Source organism: Buteo buteo, chromosome 6 (assembly GCF_964188355.1).
Source record: "Buteo buteo chromosome 6, bButBut1.hap1.1, whole genome shotgun sequence".
Taxonomy (NCBI): domain Eukaryota; kingdom Metazoa; phylum Chordata; class Aves; order Accipitriformes; family Accipitridae; genus Buteo; species Buteo buteo.
The window spans coordinates 28,764,856-28,785,636 of NC_134176.1; the positions used below are offsets into that span (position 1 = coordinate 28,764,856).

The following is a 20,781-nucleotide window of genomic DNA, read 5'->3' on the forward strand; positions in this document are numbered from 1 at the left end:
ACTTTCAGTTACAAAAGTAATGTCTCTGTTTACACTATTATTTTTGTGGGGGTGTATTAGGTGTATGTCTGCATGTACATGTGCGTATGTACAAATATTAGCATCCTAGAATTTAAGGGTCTTCCTGAAATCTTCTTTTGCCATAGCTGTCAAATTGGGTACTAGAAATAGTTTCTTACTGTGAAGGGAAACAGATATCCTGTAAAACAAAAATAATCTGTGTCACTGAGATATCACTGGAATCCCACAAAATTTTGGTGTTCTAACCCTTCTTATTTGGGTCTTTAATTCCTCAAGGAAGTCTGGTTTTGAACAGTACTGCTCTTAAATTCATTCCACTTTGTTTTGTGGGAAACATCTTAAGCGCAGTTTAAAAGAAATGAAAAGTGCCTTTCTTTTTCTAACATATTGTTTTGGTTTTTGTTTAAATTGTTACAGCTGGCTGGGTGACTAGTGAGCTATGTTCTGCTCTCCTCTGCAATTCAGAATAGCAAAAGCTTTGTGTTCAATGCACTAGCTTCCTAGGACACTGGATTATGAGAGCATTTTTTGTCACTAAGCACATACATTTTAGCCTAGTAAAGTGTGCAGGTTATATGTGCATCAAAGGCAGTTCTGTCTGTTCTTCTGTAGAGAAAAGATTGATTTCAGTTGGATCCAATAGGTTGATAGAAGAAAGTGGAAAGAATTAAAGGTTGTTCTCAGGGCCATAATGGATATAGAAGATTTCCTGCAGTAAAAAAGTTGCTTGTATATTTTTTAAAAGATATCTTAATATTTTATATACGAAAGAACTATTGAAAAGGCAGAAGCATTTGTTGACTGTTCTTGAATGGACCTGGAAATGTTCTTGTACCATTCTGTATCTATCAGTGAACAGGTGATAAGAGAGTTACAAATTTCTCTATTTAGAAGGAGCTTTCATCTCCTGAAGAAAAATGAGAAGTTACTTCGAGAACTCCGAAATTTGGACTCAAGACAATGGTAAATTCTTTTAATGGCTGCCTACTTATTTCTTTTAAGTGTGCTTGTACTTAAATCGCTCTAATTTCAATAGATATGAGAATTGAACTATTTTTTTAAAGTGTTTTGTAAATTATTCATACATTTTGCACTGTATTGTAGTTATTGGTGTTATACTGAAGTTACATTGGTGTTATTTGTAGAGTTAAACTACAAGTAGAATACCATGAGACGCAAGAAACTCCAAAATAACTTAAAATTGCGAACATTTGTATGTATAACATGAAATAGTTTTAAAACTTTGATATATCAAAGTTTTGATAAAGATATTTGATAAATCACATTTTAGCTTCAGCTAATTGTTTATATGTTTTCCAGTAGTGTTAGTTGAAGAGATGAAATTCTAGTTGGAGTTGCAGCACAGAATTAAGAACTTTGAATTGTTTTTGTAGAAGTTGAAATAAAATCCAGCGGAGGCTTTAGAAGTGTGAGAAACCGCTTTCAGCTGCTTCAGTGTCTATTTAACAGCAATCTGTGAACAGAAGACATTCCTATAGTACCTAAAGATTCTTCAATCAGTTGCATAAGCTGCATTTGCCACAGCATTCACAAGGCACTGTTGTTAATGGGCAGTGCAGTGTCGATAATGCTTGTGTTACAGGCTTTGCTCTTTTCAGAAGGCCACCTATTCTATTAGCAATTGGTACTGCCAGCACCATCCTAAATCTCAGAAGTGATGAAAGGGGTAAATACTGTTCATGTATAGCAAAGCTTTAGGCTCTAGAGAAGACCAGACTAGAAAAGACAGGACGGGAATATGAAAATAGAGAAGGTATTCAAAGGGAAGCCTTATAGTTGTACTTTACTTTCACTGTCTTTTTCAATGTTTTAAAAGCCATGTTCTGTGTGTACTGTTTGCATATTTTGATTTCATATTAGTAAAGGCACTGTCATGCAGTGACCATCCTCTGTTTTACAGCCGAGAGACACACAAGATTGCAGTGTTTTATGTTGCTGAGGGACAAGAGGATAAACACTCCATTCTTACAAATACTGGAGGAAGTCAAGCCTATGAGGATTTTGTAGCTGGTCTTGGCTGGGAGGTATTTATTAAAACATTTCTATCCTAAGTTTGTTTACACAGAAAATTACAGATCCCTCTAAATATTATAAGTCTTTGGCTCTTTAGCATTACTCACAGGTACTAAAATACACCGGTTTGCAAGTAGGATGCAGACAAGAATTCTGGTTTAATTTCATTAGCAATACTAGCTATTTAATTTTACACTCTTTCAATTTAAGAAAGTTTGTGCAGGCAGACATGATTCTTTAATGAACAGTCCTTTACTTCGCTTTCATGAACTGATTAGGACACATCTTGATTTCCTTGTAAGCCTGTAAAGTGTTAAGTCCATTGAAGTCTGAGCTTTGCTCAATCTTGGGAATCCAAAAAGTACAAATGAGCAGCTTCTCTCATGCTCCCTTCTTCCTGCCTTCCCCTGCAGGCGTGTATATGTTCACACACTCCACTCCATGTCTCTTCCAGCAGTCAGAAATACCATGATGCACCCCATTATCTAGATGGGCCTGCAGCTCTTTAGTCACTAGTTGGATACTTTGAGGATTTCCTTTTTTGCATCCTTTCTTTCTGACCACACAAGATTAAATTCCATTGTAAAGTTGTAACTCAGCACTGTCACACAGAAGTACAGGAATTGTTCCTGCTGCTGGATGTGGCTGCATAAGAAACTGCAGGTTTTCTGTTCCTCTTGCAACTTGCATTCATCAGGAATGTCCACATGAGTGTCCATCTTATTTGATAATGGCTCTGACTTTTCCACAGGAACAGAGGAAAACTGCTAGAAGTCTGCTGTCACAAACATAGATGCTTGTTTACCACATTCCTGATTCTTCAGGAGAAAAAAAAAATCACAGTGTTTTCAAATATCCTTCTTTAGTGGGTTAATTCTCTTAGCCTTTATTAGCTAGATTAAAGAGTTGATAATTTGGATTAATATTCCATGATGAGACATCTAATATTTTAACCTCTTAACATTAAATTCTGGATCCTTTAACAAAACAGGAAAAATACCCCATGTGGGCAGAGATTAAATATATTCACGTTTGAGAGATAACTTTCTTTAGGCACTATGGTAAAACTGAAATAGCACATTAAGCATGCTTATTTATTTCAGTGCCAAACTATTTCCCATAGAACTAAGACTTACAAACTTACTTACAAATTATCATTTAGTTTCCTGTGATTTTTTTCATATTCACAGAATGAAAATTTCTCAAGAAAATATATGGAAGGTAACAAGACAATTTAAAAGTGTCTGGCTCCCATACAGGGTTTCTTCAGAGCTCAGGTCAAGGCTGATATAGCATCACAGAATTTTAAAAAATTCAAAAAGCGCATGTAAGTGACTACAGTCAACTGATCAGGGAATAATGCAGTATATATTCATTCACACAAACTTTCCTTTTCTCTAATCTCATCTTCCCAGCAGCATCTGTGGTGACCATGGAATATGGAATGCCACTGCACTTGATTTCCAGTCTAGTCAGCCAGTCTGAGCTCTTTTAGAAAGGCATAACTGTACTGTTGTGAAAAGGATCTTCACTTTTAAAAATTCAATTGAAAGTGCATTTTAAAATGTAAAGAATGTATTTATCATCTGATAATTTTTTTTTCTCATAACGCTTTCTGGGCTTTATTTCTAGGTAAATCTCACAAATCATTGTGGCTTTATGGGAGGACTGCAAAAAAACAAAAGCACTGGATTGACCACTCCATATTTTGCTACCTCGACAGTAGAAGTAATGTTTCATGTCTCAACAAGAATGCCTTCTGATTCAGATGACTCTTTAACAAAAAAGGTAGGTGTTTCTGAATAACAGATTTTATTTTGGTAATAAACCCAGAGAAATTAGAGTCAAAGAAAATCCAGTAACTTTTTCTAAAAAACATCAAATATCATAACACCTTTACCTGCTAATGGTTGGTATTTTACTGAAGTAGGTTAAGCCATATGAATTATTCTCTACCAATTTCTAATTTTGCCATACTGGTGATTTTTGCCATCACTGCAGCTGTTGGCAGGATCACATGTGTACTGGTGAAAAATGCAGGGAGATAATGGTTTGTGTAGAAGAAAAAGCATTAAATCTGAATGATGTTGTAGTACTTTGAGACTTTAAATGTCAATTAATAAATATGTGGTGAGTACTTTCTAAGATGACTTTTTATTCTCTTCAGAGTCATGTGCTGGCTATTAACATAATTTTACCTTTTAAAAAGTTAAAAATATAAAGAATTTAACAATGTTTATTGTATATAAGGTGTTTTGTCTTGGGGCAGGCACAGATGCTCAACGGTGATATGATCTCTCATAGCCACATTAAGAAAAAAATGGTTTGCTGCATTGGTATTTTTTTCTTTAGAATTTAATAAATTCCACATTAACGATAATAAGTTACAGTCTTGAACATGTGTCCTATTATAAATGAACAATTGGCTATCATTAGACTGTCCCCTGTCCTGCGTACATACATCTTCAGATGTGTTAATCCATTCAGTAGACACGTTAATGAGCACTGGTTGAAGTGTAATATTGGAGGAACTGAAGCTGGTTGACCTCAGCATGGAGTTTAATACTTGTAATTAAATTAGACAGTAGACAGTTAGTAAAGAGAGAAATAGCCATGCCTCTGGCAAGCTTCAATTATTAATGACTTTTTTGTTCTTTGTGTTCAACTTGAAGAAAAAAATATTATTGTTATTATTATAGACTGACTATGAGTTCTGACTTCTCACTGTTGCATCTTAGGTTGGTTTGTTTGCTGTTTTCTTTTCTTTTCTTTTTAAATTAAGAAATGTTTTTTCTTGTATGCCTATGGTGCTGGATCCTTTCCGTTCTTTATTTCCTGAAGTAGAGCCAGGGTAATACTTAGGTTGTTAGTGGTTTAATAGCAAAAATAACTAATTTTAAAAGAAGATTGTTGCTGTTGTTCTAGTGTAGAACACTAGAATATCTAGTGTGTATATTTTTTTTTCCAAGTTGATTGGCTTTTGTATTTTTTACACAGAAACTTGGTTTTATAAAACACAGCTTATAATTATCCTTACATTGTTTGTTTATAATCTGTTTGAATTAGAGCATTAAAGAGTGTTGACAAGGGGGAAGATGGGTCACAGTAAAAATTAATTAATAATTAATAATTTGTAAATGCCATGGACTTCAGCAGAACACATAGGCAAGATCTCACGTCTGTTTCCAGGACCACCCTGAATCTACATATAGCTGTTCCTGCCAGGCAAGGTTCAGTGCTGGTCCAGGCCTCCTGTGATTTAGCTTGTGAAAATAGTGTCAGCTGGACTTTTTAACAACTCCAGCTTGCCGCAAGCCTGTTTCTCTCCTCCTTTGCCCACAATCTCACTCGTCAGTAATTTGGAATATTTGAGGTCTGTATGGATATGTAGGTGTATCGAAAGATTAGGATTATGTTTGTAGTTCAGCTACTGATGGGCTGTTTAATCAAGCTACTTTATTTTTGTGCGACTTATTTTCCTGTTCTTCCTCAGTGTGTGGTTTTTGTTCTTCTTTTTGAGCCCAGTTTCCCCATGAATGGAGGCTTGTGAGCCTGCCTTTTTGTCTCTCCTCCCTTCCCTAACACCTTTTTGGCCCGTTTCAATCAAATTTAATAGAGAGATATTTCAAAGGTGTTAATTTCATGTATATTTAATGAAGATAGGCTAAGAAAGGAGACAGAGTGAGAGAGACTCTCCGTGCTCCTACTCAGCAGGTAATGACTGCATGGGAAGAAGCATTAGACATCAAGGAACGAGCACCAGAGAAAGATGCTATGAAAGTCATCCCAAACTTGAGAAAAGCATCAACTGAAGTTTTCATCTTGGGAGAAACCAGCAAGTGGTATCAGGAGACATAAGTAGGAAAGCAGGCTTAATTCTTTTGCTAGTTCTGCAACTACTCCTGCTGCTTAGACTGAATACATCAGCAAAAGGAATGCGTTTTATGAGATGCTGTCCAGCTCGTACACACTATAGGGGACCTCAAAATCATTTAAGAGCCGTGTGTGTGCTAAGAGTTGTAATTGTTCTGAGTGCATGTACTGTTCATGACCTCCAGAGAAACTTGAGTTTTGAGCTTCTCTACAGGTCTTTCATGTGCTTTCTTTGTCTGTTTCATTCAATGGGAGAAAAACAAGCAAACTTGCAGTAGTTGGCTTAGAACTGCTGCTGGTTTTTATATTGTAAATGTGCCTAGAGGTGCATGATAGGTTCATCTTATAAATGGAAATCAAATTAAATTAAAACAAAACTTCTTCCTGCCAGTCGAGCCACTGCAAAATCAAGATTCTGCTGTTTCAGAGGCTAAGCCAATTTTAAACTTATTTTCCATCAGTCTTACAGAGTAGTAAATAAAACTTTTAAGTGCCTTGGATACCTCTGAAGCATTTGTTTCTGAAGACATGAACAACAGCAAGAAAAGACATGAATTCAGGGAGAACAGGTGAAAATCTTCTGAATGTGTAAAGAAACTTAACGTTGAAATGCATATATAAAATAGGTATTTAATTTGCAAATAGTAAATTAAGCATTTAATGCTCATAATGCAATCCATTTTGTTTTTCTTAAAATTAAAGGTTAGAGTAAAAACTATTTACACTACCCTTACAAGAACAAATTTGCAAAGGCAATATCGGGATTAAATGAAACTGGTGAAGACTCTCAGTTCAGAGAGTGAGAAAGCTTATGTGTGTGCCCCTACAGTTTATCACCTATCTAGCTCCTCCTTCCTTAGCCTGATAAAGGACTGAAGGCATTGTAGGTGAGAATATTATACGCAAGATGTGTAAATAAAAACTAGTAATGTTGTTAAAGATTGGAATACTAATTCATTTTGGGCTTTGGGTGTATTACATGATTCTAGATTATGTGTGACATCGTCGCAACCACGTAAAAGATAGCTCCCAGTATTTATAGCTAGTTTTTTTATGTAGTATCGACATGTATTGGGAACTCAAAGGTTTATAAATGTAAATTATCAGCACAATATTTTTTTGGAGTTACAATTAAATACACGTTGCTTAAAATAAAACCAACTAAACAAACACACCATAGTTCTTGAAACAAAGTTTTGTGAAAAATTAAACTAGAGGGTACATATGCTGTAGACAGCAGTGCTGCCTACGTTTAATGGGCAAAAGTAGCTGCATTATGCCATTACTTCAGATGTTTCTGCTCCTTCTGTTCATTTTATAATGAACGCTTTCGTTTTTGAAGAAGAAAGAAGTTTGGGCTAGCTGTTGTATCATAAGAAAATATAATAGCCTTTTTTCTCCCTCCTTTAGGTAAGTGGGTATTAGAAATTATAGTAATTTTGGCAAGAGTTCAAGGGTTAATGCAACAGATAAATAAAAGGAATTTTCTGTAAATTGAGCCCTGCATTATTTCACTTGTCTTGCCTTTCCAAACCTAACTCATTTAATTTTAAAAAGTAAATACTTAAATTCTTCCTGACAGTGTGCTTTGCTTTTACTATCGTTTATTACTTCAATTATACTTGGTATCACTTAGAACAATCTGCCATTTGGAAATTTCAGTATAGCCTGCAGCTTAGTATTAAGTCTGGCTGCTATTGTAACATGTACAGCATATGACACTAATGTATCAAAATTAGATTTGATCATCCCTCCTGGTTATATTTATTTCACGTTTCTTTTGTATTCGGTTAACATAAATGTATTAGGAGAGCTGACACATGATGATGGCTATAGAGTAAGAATATTTTAAAGTATTTTGAGTTAAATTTGAAATTTCAGGTAACCTAACAGTCGGTCATTTTTATATATTTGTTTTAATGGAGTAGAGTTTCAAAGGAAGCCTAAAAAAATCTGTTTGTGTCTGACATCTCCTCAGGGCTGTCTTCCCGACAGCTCAGGTTTAAAATGGCTAAAACAGAGCTCTTAATCTCTTTCTCATTGCCACCTTTCTGGATCACCACGGATAACATGACCATTGTGCCTGTCACTTGTGCCCATAGCCTGAAATCATCTTTAATTTGGTCCACTTTCTGGATTCTTACATTCAGTCTGTGCTTAAGACTCTGTTCTTTTTTCTGCGTAACGCTTCTTGCAACATAGCCTTTCCATACACACAGTTAAAATTTCTCAACTATATCCTAAACTGTTGTTTTGATTGCTGAACCTTCCTTTCACTGGCCTTGACACTTTCATTCTTGGAGAATGCTGCTATAAAAGACATTTTTCTAATCTTTAATGCCTTTTTACAGTTCCTTTGCATTTGTCCATCTCCATTTTGTGTCTTGCCTTATACTTAGATAATAAACTCTCTAGAGCAGTTTGATCTGCATTTAGGCAGTATTTAGTGTTTTAGGATATTGGTGTGTAACCTATAGTTCCAGGTGTTTCAGCTACAGTGTATTACTGGTTATGTGAAGTATAACATTATTTTAGAGATTTTTATTATTTATATTACTGTTGTGCCTTACGTCTGCAATAGGGATTTGCACTTTGTTTTGCTTGCTGTGATGTATGCACATGCAAAGTTGTAAATTTAGGAGGACAAGGTCAGGAAATAAGTGTGAAGATGTAGTGGCTTACCCAAGTGGTGGTAAGTTTTGAGTAACTATTGACGCAGATTTCAGTCTTGGCACCTGCACATTCTGTGTGCACCAAATCTGATTCTGTTCGATGACATTGGGACCGCACCTTCTTCTTGGGAAACCATGTTGCTGTCTGTTCTTTAGGTTTCAGTGAGCGGAGGTGGTTGTAGCTCAGTATCTTAGTCCCACTTGTGTCCAGGACACTGAATTCTGGGATGCTTCCAATTCAATACAAAGACATAAAGAATCCAGATTAAAGTTGAAAGAGGTCGGGCTCTGGCTCTCCTGTGGTGTAATAATTACAGTGAATGATGTATTCTCCAAATGTTTGCTGTGCTTGCAGGAGAGCTTTGTCATGGAGCACTGCTCAATTTCAAGCTCCTTCAATAAGGAACTGAAAAATGAAGAAGAAAAACTGAATTTCTTCTTTCTAAAAAGAAACCTATACAACCTATACAAAACGTAGCAGACCTTGGAAAGCTTTTCAAGGCAATTTCAGGTATTGGATCTCTTCCATGAATCAAGTGTTGTTGATGAGTCAAGTTACCAGCATTCAAGCTTTCTCATAAGCTTTGCTTGCTGACCAAGGTGAGGCCATCTGAAAGAAGCAATAAGGAGCACTACGTTAGTGTCAGAGCTTCTTCTGATCTACTCTTGAAAAAGGAACAGAATGACTTATCCAGAACTTAATTATTCTCCAAACATAAAGATTAAATCAGCAACACCCAGTCTTGTTTACTTGTCTATTGTTTTTGTCAGTCTTCCACCTCCTATAAAGGAAACAAAGCATTGATCATATTTTTGATCTTGAGTACCTTACAGCTTGTTATAAACCACCATTCACAGCTCATACCATCATCCACCTACCTGCACCAACTGATTTTGACTCTCTATCCATTATATGTCACAGAGATGCCATTCTACGCTTTACTCAAACTGGATCTTTGCCAAATCATTCTTGGTAGTAATCATGAGATGAAATACACCTGACAGGACTCGAAACTCCTTGGAATAATCCGATTCATTTTCCTTTTCCTCTGATGAAGTTAGTGCTTTTAGCCTGGAATGTATCCTTACACCTCTATGAGGGGTATAAAGCAAACTTTGAAATTGGAGAGAAAAGTCACTAATGGCTTCAGTACACTTGGCATCCAAAAATATGTGTCCCTTGTCAGTAGTCCTCCTCCTGAAATAACCACACAATACACTTTTATCACACCAAAATCTATGTCAATCTGATGTGAAAACGTGCATCAGTAGTAATGCTCCGTCTGGGTAGCTTTCGCAGAAGTGCAGGAGCTGATGTCCTGTCTGATTATTCCAGGTATCAGTAACAGGTGCACAGGGGCAACCTTTGATAAATGAAATTCAGAGGCAGTGATGCCCTCAAGAAGCTGCACTATCTAAACTCTCTCTGCTTTGGATTTTAAAGCCGTTTATTTGGCATGTACACTGTCACCATCCCTTCTTTCTAACAGTGTATGAGTTTGTCGTCTTTGAGTCCAAAGATGGTAAATAAAGGAGGGCTAATTCTTCTAGTAAATAGTTCAATATTGCTGAATTAGGAACAGCACAGTGCAGCGAAGGGTGTATCAGTCCTAGTTCTGCTTTTTGGCAGTCAGTTCAATGAGTTCAGTTCAGTCAGTGCACCAGATGTCTCTCCCTCAATCTAGGATCGTGTAGTTTTTTCACGTTCCACAAGATTTCATATCTAAACTGATTTGCCTCTTGTTTTCTCTTTGGTTAGGCAGCCTCATCCTCCCTGAGCTCTTCACTCGCTTCTAAGTGCGGGCCCGTCAGGCCCTCATACCCTTCTGTCATTGTCATATTTCAGCAGATAGTTTGTCACTTCACCGAGGAAGGTAGGAGAGGTTCAGGCCCTCCGAACAATTCCACAGTTAGTTGTCTTTTACAACGTTCGTCATTGTTCAGCGTCATCCAAGGTTTCTGCAGCTGGTGTTTGCGTGTTGCACATCATTCAGGTTGCTGCCTGGTTTTGTTCTAATCTAGTCAAATAAAACTCAGCATAGTGAATGTTGTTATAACCAATTCTTTTGTTGGGCTGGGTTTACAGTTGGCACAGGAGCATCCCTAAGTGTTGTCCAAAATAATTGAGCCCTCTACAAAAGAGGCAAGAAGAGCTCACTTCAAAGGAACTGCAGTCATTGTAGATTAGATGTATGTATGATCTAGTCCAGGCAAAACAACCAACTTGTTGAGCATCAGACAAGATGTAGGGTATTGGTGCCATCTGTCCTTTGTCCAGTCCAACACTGAAGAAAATCCTTTTCTTATAGAAACGCAACCAATGTTTTTCAGTCTGATGCAATTTAAAGCTAGCAGAGAACAGCAGAGGCAGCTTCTTCCCCCCCCCCCCCCCTTTTTTTTTTCTTTTTAAAGTCTGCTGCTGGCAACAGGTATAAGCCTTCAGATAAGATGAAGGTAGCATTCCAGGAGGTTTTGTAATATAAACAAGTGAATACTTGCAATGAAATTTCTCTGATGACTGTGTATATGTTTTGCTTTTATTTAAAGTGCAGTTATGTTCTGAAAATGAGTACAGAAGATTGTTGCCTTTTTTATATACAATAACTTCTTGTAAGTGCTCAGATTAGTATCTGCATGTTACCTGTTAACAGCAGTTCACCGTGCTGTCCTTTGAATAACATCAAGGCAATTGTTTGACAAATTCTACCTACCTAAAGCTGTGCAAACAAACTGAAAACTGTGGGTGAAGGCAATTGTCAGCTGTAACTGGTGATGCACAAGGAGGAAAAAATGAGATTCCAGCTTGAATTTTCAGAAATCACCCTTACCGGAAAGAAACTCACTTTTAATAATCTGAATGTATTTGATCACTATACGTAAAGCCTCTCTCCATGATGTTAACACTTATTTATCAGATGGTAATGTTTAGCAGAAGGAACATTGTGGAGCTGCAGTGCAGATAATTCCAAAGTGTTCAAAATATTCCTTAATCTGGTTGTATGATTACAACTGAGGATACAGCATGGTTTTTGAGGAACCTGTCTGGCCATTATGAGCCAAATCAAGAGCCATTTAGAGTTTTTTGGGGTGGTGGGGTGTTATTTTTACGAAGTTATACAGGTTTCATGGGTAATGAGCATTTAGTTTAGTTAATCTGGGGGCTATGGAAAATGCAGTAGCTATTCTACTTTAATAGCTTTTTGTTTGTAGTATCAAGTTTAGAATTTGGCTAGAATGATGAGGTTAAAGACTGCTCAGATATGTAGCTTTTAAACAGATGTTCATTCATACACTTTAAAATTTCGTATAGAATTTAATAATTTGCTGCCTGTTGGTGATGGTAATCTTGAAAGCATTTTAGTAAATCAGATTGAATCACTCTGCATTCTTGAGATAATACCAATAAAATTTTAGCTTTCAGTAGAAAACATATTGACATATCTGTTAATTTAAATAGATGTTGGTACCAATGTATAAAAATTTATAGCACAAACCAATACTGTGAACTAATACTGTCATTGAAATGGTGAGAGAACTATAGTGTAATTTGGTTATTTTATTCATTTTTCTTCGTTTCTTTTTAGTGGGTTTGTCCTTTTGAAATACGAGCATTTAGTATAACTGTATGGCTATAGAATATATTTAAACTGATGGGGTTTTATCCCTGCTTTTCCAGCTGAGACATTTAGGAAATGATGAAGTACACATTGTCTGGTCAGAGCATACTCGAGATTATAGAAGAGGAATAATTCCAACAGAATTTGGTGATGTTCTTATAGTTATCTATCCCATGAAAAACCATATGTTCAGTATCCAGATCATGAAAAAGCCCGAGGTAAGGTTTTTTTTAAATTTTGCATTTCCTTGGTATGTTTAATATGAACTGCGTTTTGTTTAGGATCTGAGGTTTTGGTATAATAGGTTGATCCAACAAGGCAATGTGTCTTTAACATTGACAGTTGCAGTGGTGGTAGGAGGAAGAGGAGGAGCTCAATGAGTACAATGCATAGTAAAATCAGTAACTTGAAATTGTAAAGGCCTGACCCTGTCAAGCATATCTGCTAACATCATAAACTGGGAACAAAGCTAGAATATTCTGTGTAATCATTTAAATATTAAGGTAAACTTGGCAAACTTTTTTTATCAAATTTGTTATGTGACTCTGGTAGTTGAATAATAGCCTGCTCCAGCTTTCTTCATCCATGTCATATTCCCCTTTCTTCTTCTCAAAGCTAGTTTTCGCTTTCTCCTTGACTCCACACAAGAATTTGGAGATTAATTCAGCAAAGCAAAACCATTCAGCTCTTAGGCATATGAACACAGACTCTAATGACTGTTCCTCAAATGTGTGTGCTGTCCCTGTTCTTAAAACAGTGGTTTAGGGTAGCGAACACTGACTAAGTAAAAGTAGTCATGAGTCATGTACTGCATAATTTCTGCATGTGATGTCACTTGCCATGAATGTCTATATTTTAAATACTAAATTTTTTTCTAGAAGCACTAATATTAATAAATGAGGTATGACAGAAATCTGATTCCCTCTATACGATGACTGCCTCTATCTGATGATAGGCGTGAAATGATACCCAGTACATGGTCTTGTTATTACTGGGTTACTTATGTTTTTAATTAATAAGTATATTCTTTCTTTTACTACTTTAAGTACAGAGATTAAGAAGGAAAAATAAAACTGCTGAGAGCAGGGATTGTTGTTAGTCCAACAAGAGGTTCGTGTATGTGAAAAAAGAAGTGCCTTCCATCAGATTTCAGTATTCTCAAAACTACATTAAATGACTGATGGCAAAAATAATACAGGGACCTAAAATTCTTTTGCAGCATTGGTTGCATCTTAGCAGGAAGAATAATTTAGTGTACACTCTGCTCCCTTTGCTGACCTGATGCGCAAACTTTGTTCTTCACATGCTTTAATTTCTTTTTCTTTTTAATTGCAAAATGATGATTGATTAGAGAAAAATGTAATGCCAAAACATAAGATCCATCTGTTCTGTAAACCTTTGGGCTGCTACCTATACTAAACATCAAGGTTTTCTATTGATCTCACAAATAAGGCTTTACACTTAAGGCTCAAAGAGGCCAAACTTTCACCACAGATTCCTCCAGTAAAGTGCTTACAATCCATTTGTACAGATATCATAGAAAGGAAGAAGAACAGATAGAAGAAGAAAAGAAAATGGAAAGTGAGGGTCAGTCCACCAGTAATTGTATGACAGTTGCACATTGAGTTGATCCTTATGGACATGTTATATCTAAAGCCATGATAAATATTATTTTTAAATTTGAGTAATTATTCCTTTTGCTTACTACCACCTACAATATTGTCATCTAGCCTTTCAACCTCATAAACATCATATGCATGACTGTTCCTAGGATTTTGGCAGCAAATGTTGGCAATAAGCTTTGATGAGACATAGTATTCAAATGGTTGCTTAATTTTCTTCAAATGCTGTGTTATCAGTTACCAAGGATATCAAGCAGTTATATGGCTGTATATTTCTACAAGAGAAAAAGTCTGTCATGGAGCACAATAACTGGTCTGATTATCTAGCAATGAGGAGGGGGAAAAAAAAAAAGATATATTTGAGTGCTCTATTGTTAATGTTGATTGCTAATAGTTATAGCTAAGATCTTGCTTTATGTTGAATTTCTTAATTTTTTATTCAGGTTCCATTTTTTGGTCCTCTCTTTGATGGTGCTATTGTGAATGGAAAAATTCTTCCTATTATGGTTCGTGCAACAGCTATAAATGCAAGCCGTGCATTGAAATCATTAATCCCATTATACCAAAACTTGTATCCTTTCACTCAAATGGTTTCCAAGGCATATACATTCCCTTACAGTTCTACAGATATGATCTTCATGTTTTCTGTCATCTTATATTTTTGTCAGATTAATACTGGGAATTTTTTTTTTTTAATGGTGATGGTGCCTTTAGGAAACTTAAACCCATAGAGTAGTATTCAGGTGAAGACCAGCTTTTTTTAGTTAAGTGAAGAATAGATTCAGTGCTGAAAAATTGCCTGTTTCTAATGTTTTATAACATGTACTTACCACTTTTTGTTAACAAAATTATTTTAATGACCATTTTGTGAGTAGACTTTCTAAAATAGCAATGTCATGGTGTTAATAATCTTTCAAGTATTTATGCAGTATTAATCTAGTTCCAAGAAGGATATGAATGCTGCTTTCCTTCAAGATGAGAAATTTGTTACATTTTTGTCATACAGATTTTGTTATTCAGTTCAGAATACAAAGTTCTTGTCAAAATGATGTTAGTGTCTTTGTAAAGATGTCAGAAAATATTACCTCTTTTTTGTTGTTGTTGGAACTGAAATTGTAGTTTTCTGAAAGGGTTGCTCTTGGAAGAATAGATTTACCAACCAGAAATTAAAAAACATAAGGTAAGTCAGTCACTTATAACTCTCCCCTTCTTAAGACTGAGTTTTGTTATATACCTGTTAGTTAAATCAACAAGAACATACTATTTTTTAATTTCATAAATTGAAAGGTAAGTTTAAATTTTGATCAAGAGAAATTCTGTGCTTAATTGCCACCCAAGCTGTAGATACTTGTATTTCTCATGTGATAGATTGTTGCTAAAATACTGGGGTTTTTTCTAAGGCTGACTGTTAATACTTAAGAGTTTTGGATTAGATATGATGAAGTGGATTTACAGATGAATGATGGATGTTGTTTGATGTGATCACATTAAATGACGTTTGTGCCATTTCTGTAGACGACAGATGTTGATTCATTGTATTTTTATGTTTGGAAAGGTCCGATCTTTTTGTCATTACTCAAGTGGCTTAATCAAAGGATTTAAAATGTATTATCATCATTATACTATGAAAAGTGATGGCTTATAGCATTATATTGATGTATAGTGATGAGCAATTGGAAAACAATTTACTTTAGTACCAAAAGTTTCCTGTTTTAAAAAATCCCACAAACTTGTATGTTTAAACTTCTTTACAGAATGTGGAGGTTGTAATAAATTCCTTGGACATAGCTTGCCAGCTCAATGTCTAGGAATTGGCCAGTTCGTAAGAGCTGTATATTGCACATTCACTTTTGAGTTCTCCAAATTGTACTTTTTATATGCATCAAAGCACTGCATGTCATTTATGGCATAATGTGGCCTCCATTAAAATGTTGATATTTGTCTCCTAATATGGTTAGTGTGATAACTGGAAAACATTACATATATTTAATATGAGATACTGTTGGTTGATGGGTTTCATATCATCACTTGGTAGGCTTGTGAAGCACCAGTTGACTGAGCACTGATGTTAAAGAGTGGCTTTAAGTAGTTGGTGGAATTCTTCTTCCACCTGGCTTGGAGTATCTTATAATCAGTGTTTTGTGTAATACTTTAAAAATTAAAATGGGGGTGTGGGCAGTTCTTTAAAAGCTGTTTGCTTGGCGTGACATTAGAAAAATCTCTACAAACTTCCCTGGCTTGAATTAGGTTATGGTGGAGTCAGTTGTGTCAGTGGAGAGCAGCAAAAAAATGTTAAACTTCAAAGTTTGCCTAGCTCTCAGTGGTTTAAGTAACTCTTGATTAAAAACATCATGGACATGCTCTTGGTGTTCAACCCACAGCCAGATTTGAGGTCAACAAGGAACTCCCCTTGTACAGGAATGGCAAAGACTGGTGGCTGTTTCCTGTAACATGGACGTGGTCTGTTAACTAGGAATATTTGGAAATTGAATCTAATTATGTTCCTGCAGTAGCGGGGAATTGAAGACATCAAGGATTGTCTTTAGTGTCTCCTGCATTTTTCCTCTGACATATTTTAGCTATGGCTGAAGCAGTTCACTATTGGCTTTTAAGTTTGTTGTGGACTGAAGGGCATGGGGGCAGGAGTATATTGTGGTCTGTGGTTAAATAGCTTTTCTGGAGAACCTGCCAGACTTGATGTCTTTTGTGGAAGACAGGACTTATTGGTCAAAGCAGTCTTTCCTTGTGTTGGAGTGTTGCTGGAGCAAAGAAAAAGAGGGCTCAGAGTGGTAAAAACACTATATTCAAAGAGGGAAGAAAAAAGGAACAGAAAAGCTATTTTTAGAAGGTACACCAAAAGCAGAGACCCAGCTGGAAAAGTGAAGCTGATAATCAAGGCTTCCCATGTGTCCAGGACTGTAATGGTGTCAGTGAAAGAGAATTCTGAAGTGATCTGCTCGAAATTAATCTTTGTTTACTTATTTGGGAGTATCTCATATACTGGAGCAGTGTTAGTTTATTAGGAACTTTGATGATGGTTAGTAGAAATTCAGTTGAATGTGGATCTTGAGGGAACAAGAATACCTGAGACTTCTGTCAACCAGAACACTTTTCAAGCCCTACACTTCTGTATTAGCTCTCCTTTTACTGCAGTAGGCCAGCAGAAATACTTAATTTCAAAGCCAGCATCAGTGTAAGGATGTCTCTGTGCCTGCAGGTGTGTGGTTCGTTTCACTGTGCTGTGTAATACTTGGTGGGCACCTTTTGACTCAGTGTGGAGTTGATGATATTACATGTAGGTCTGTGCTTACCTATTTTTGAGGAATATTTACAACGTTGCATTGTGGATCTTTGTGGTGATGGATCACAGTGAAGTCTTAATTAAACTAGGACTGTGTTGATTTGCTTGTGTATGGGATGTGAAGAAAGTGGCACTGAGTTTGGCGCTCCTACTTCCAAGGAGGGCTTATCTGAACTCTGAGTTAGTGCATTTTCTAAGTGCAGACCTGACTGAAAAAATCAGCTGTCATTTGTAATCAGCAGGGATATTCAGTCCTCTTCATGTAACTTGATTGCAACTTTTCCCTTATTGCGCTAGTCTGTTAATCACGATGTGGCAATGGGTAGTACGTGTGAATAGTATAATAATGGTTGCATGGATACAGGAAATTCTGCTCATCTCCCTTTTATAGTCTGCCCTGACTTTAGGCACGTATTGTACCGTCTGAAGTAGCTTTCTGAGCTTGACATATTCTGTCAATCACCTTCCTCTTTCTGACATTATTTTGACATTTCTGATAGCAAACTTAGATAGCAAAACACTTTTAAGATTTGATTTTGTTAATGATTTTTAAAGGTTTCATCTGCTCTGTGTTTTTACTCTTTGCTCAGAATACTATAATGATATGTTTCCGTACTGTAGTATTTTAAGATGAAAAATTTACTAAATTTATCAGCAAACATCAGTCACGTATGGCAGGTATCCTGCTTTAACTTGATGCTTGACGTATTCATTGCTGCAGCTGCATGAAGAGAATATTGCCATTTTGGGTGGAGTTTCTGCATTGATTTGTGGAATTTGCTTTAGTTTCCCCTTCAAGGATTCTGCAGTCCCTCACTATCTTTTGGTGGCCTGGCTGTCTTGTAACAGTAGCCCCTTACCAATGGGCGCAATACATGCACACAGTAGCAGGTAGCACAGACAAAATACTTGTACTCTCTTGCTAATGAAACAGCAGTACCCCCTTCTCTATCTCATAGTTGATGTGTTTCTTCTTCTCATTGCATTTGTCCTTGTCTTAAGAAGTACATGCTTGTCTCCTGAATACACTCCAGCTGCATGTATGCTAGGAAAACTTCTTAAGACTCATAACTGCAGGTGTAATAACGGGACTGAATGTTGAGAACAATTGTTTTCGCTATGATGTAGAATAAGGAAGCCAATATTTAGGGCATTGTTAAATAGTCTTTATTTACTAATTTGCATTGAGATTCCTGATAGGAATAGTTTTATTCACAGCTTGCATCTCAGAGCAAGCACTGTCACATTCTGAATTCAGAATCTGCCTTGTGTAGGAAATAGATCAATACTAAATATTTTGAACAACAGAAAGAGTGGCTTGATATAAAATTTTGCTCGAACTTCCTGGATAAACAACAGATGTTAACCAGATGCCAAGAGGTACACCAGGATAATGTTCTTTCCTTGGTGTAGTAGGCACCTCCAGTTGTTAAAATTATTGCAACAAAACAGAAAAAATAGTAGAAACCTTGTGGGAGTGAAATTCCAATTGTGAAACAACTAATGTTACTTTTTGCACATTGTCCACAAATTTTGGAGTGTTAACGACTATTCCAAACTATCTGCACGTCAGATGATGCAACTCAGACACCATGCTTTCTGCCTTACGTAGTATTCCACTCCCAAAGGATGCTACCTAATATGTAGCTAGACACACAGTAAGAAAACCTATTTAGCATCTTTTAAACCTGAAATTTGTTGAAATTTTAGAATACCTGCAATATAGATGGCTCTTTTATCCATAATCATCATAGCATAATTTTCAGTTCTTTATAATAATCTATGAAGTCTTTGACCTAATGCCAAGAATTTCTTTTTTGGGATTTCTTTTTTTTGGTCATATGAAACAGATGAATTTCAATAGCAAAAATATAATGTTGTTGTAATTATTCTGTCTACAAAATATTAAAAAATAAATCTTAATATAAAAGATTGGCTAAGTTAATCTTTTTTTATCAAAACTGGAAAATTTACATCCCCCTATCTTGTTTTGACATTGTATTCCTAAGCAGTTGGTACTTGATGTATTGTAGCTAACCTTTTTAGACAGCTGTCTTCCAGAGAAGGGAAGTATTAACCCCATATGGTATCTGACAAGACAGTAAATTCTTTATGAATAAAATAATGTATTTGAGTGGTTTGTTAAAAGTTTCTTCTGTATTAAAACCTCATAGCTCAGAAGAAGCTTTCTTACTTGATGTGATACACAACTGCCCCAAGAAAGGGTTTTATTGGAACTGGTAGTGTTGCTGTTTGTTGTGCCTGCTTGACCATCGTTGTCTGCTTCAAGATAGAATTGCAGACATTGGAAAGCTTATCTTTAGAAAGAAAGCACTCATTATTAATGACATCTAGTGAGCAAAGAGTATTATTCTGCAGATTCTCTGGCCATATTTGTCTCATTTAATTAAGAATATTTGTATGATTTACATTTTCAAATGAAGATTTTGGAGATTTCTCACTAATACAGAAACTTAGAAGTTAAAGCTGGAAAGCACTGATTTTGGCAATGCCAGTTTCATTTCCTCTAAGTCCAATAATGCATGAGCATCTGTAAGAAAAAAATGAATACAGCGATACTGCATCAATGATAACTGTGTATCAAATGGAAAAGGCATAAGGGGCGTACTCTCTCTCCTTAAATATACATTATGAATTCATTTTTCACAGTGCCACTGATTAATTTTGGTATAGTGAAAGGAATAATCCATGCCATTATAATTGCTCTTCTAATATGTTCTGGTTTAGAATTTTTTTTGCCAAGATTCTCAGCAAACTTTGCTACATTTCTGGCAATACAATTTTGACATGGGACATTTAATGCAGTTTTAACGTACCTGTTACTGATTTTTCTGTCATCGCAAGTGAGAAGAAACAGACATTAAAAATAATGATTGGTACACTTTTTAGATACTACTCTATATGCTTTACAACAAATAATTGAAAATTTCAGGATTTCAGTGAATGCTTATCCCTTCCCTGAATCATACCATTATAGCCTTATCTGATATGAGTTCAAGTGAGAGCCATGGATGAGTTCATCATATGACCCCTGCTGTTTTTTCCAGAAGAAAATAGAGTTATTTCTGAAGTCCCTTTTACTGTTTAGCAACGGAAATTGTTTTCCAAGTTCAAGCAAGAATCATAAGATACAGAATATGATGTTCAGTCTTTCCTGTACTTTGACTTGCTCAGTTTTGCTGTTCTCCCAAATCCTAGTTCTGCTGACAACTCACTTGATCTTTTAATAATTCAAAGTGTGATTAATTAAATGGCTGCATATAATGGTATAACATGAAACACTGAAGACCTCCAAGGCATTTTTACATATCTGATTGTTTTAATGGACTGTTCAGGTATTTCAGTTTCAAGGAATCATGTAACAGTTTCTCTGTGCATTACAAGAAGACTTAAATATAAGAGGAAGGTTTATATCTCTGTATGGAGTCACGCACGTGTGTCTGTGTGTCTACTTGTAGGTATGCAATGACAGTAATAGCTATTTTTATTATCTTTATAGAACTTTTCCCCTGAACTAATACATCCAATTAATGTTTTTTCCTCTGATGTCACAAGTATATTTGAACAATAAGAGACTGTTGTAAGGAAAATTCCAGGGGAAATACCAGGAAGATTTGGTT

The 20,781-nt window shown here is 35.9% G+C and overlaps 1 protein-coding gene across 11 annotated transcripts in view; it reads left to right on the top strand.

Annotated features, from left to right (window-relative positions):
• The window catches only part of RALGAPA1 (Ral GTPase activating protein catalytic subunit alpha 1), a 135,187-nt gene that overhangs the window by 89,357 nt on the left and 25,049 nt on the right, over positions 1-20,781 (top strand). For 10 of the 11 annotated variants that reach the window (XR_012650737.1, XR_012650738.1, XM_075030264.1 and 7 more), the window contains 5 exons: positions 913-984; positions 1,943-2,066; positions 3,688-3,843; positions 12,277-12,435; positions 14,283-14,410. Coding sequence is in view for 9 of the 11 variants with exons in the window: in XM_075030264.1 (XP_074886365.1) it covers positions 913-984; positions 1,943-2,066; positions 3,688-3,843; positions 12,277-12,435; positions 14,283-14,410 (639 nt within the window). In the remaining 2 variants the exon portion in view is untranslated. Of the gene's footprint in view, positions 1-912; positions 985-1,942; positions 2,067-3,687; positions 3,850-12,276; positions 12,436-14,282; positions 14,411-20,781 lie in introns of those variants that run through there. The other variant, XM_075030266.1, reaches the window with a different exon arrangement.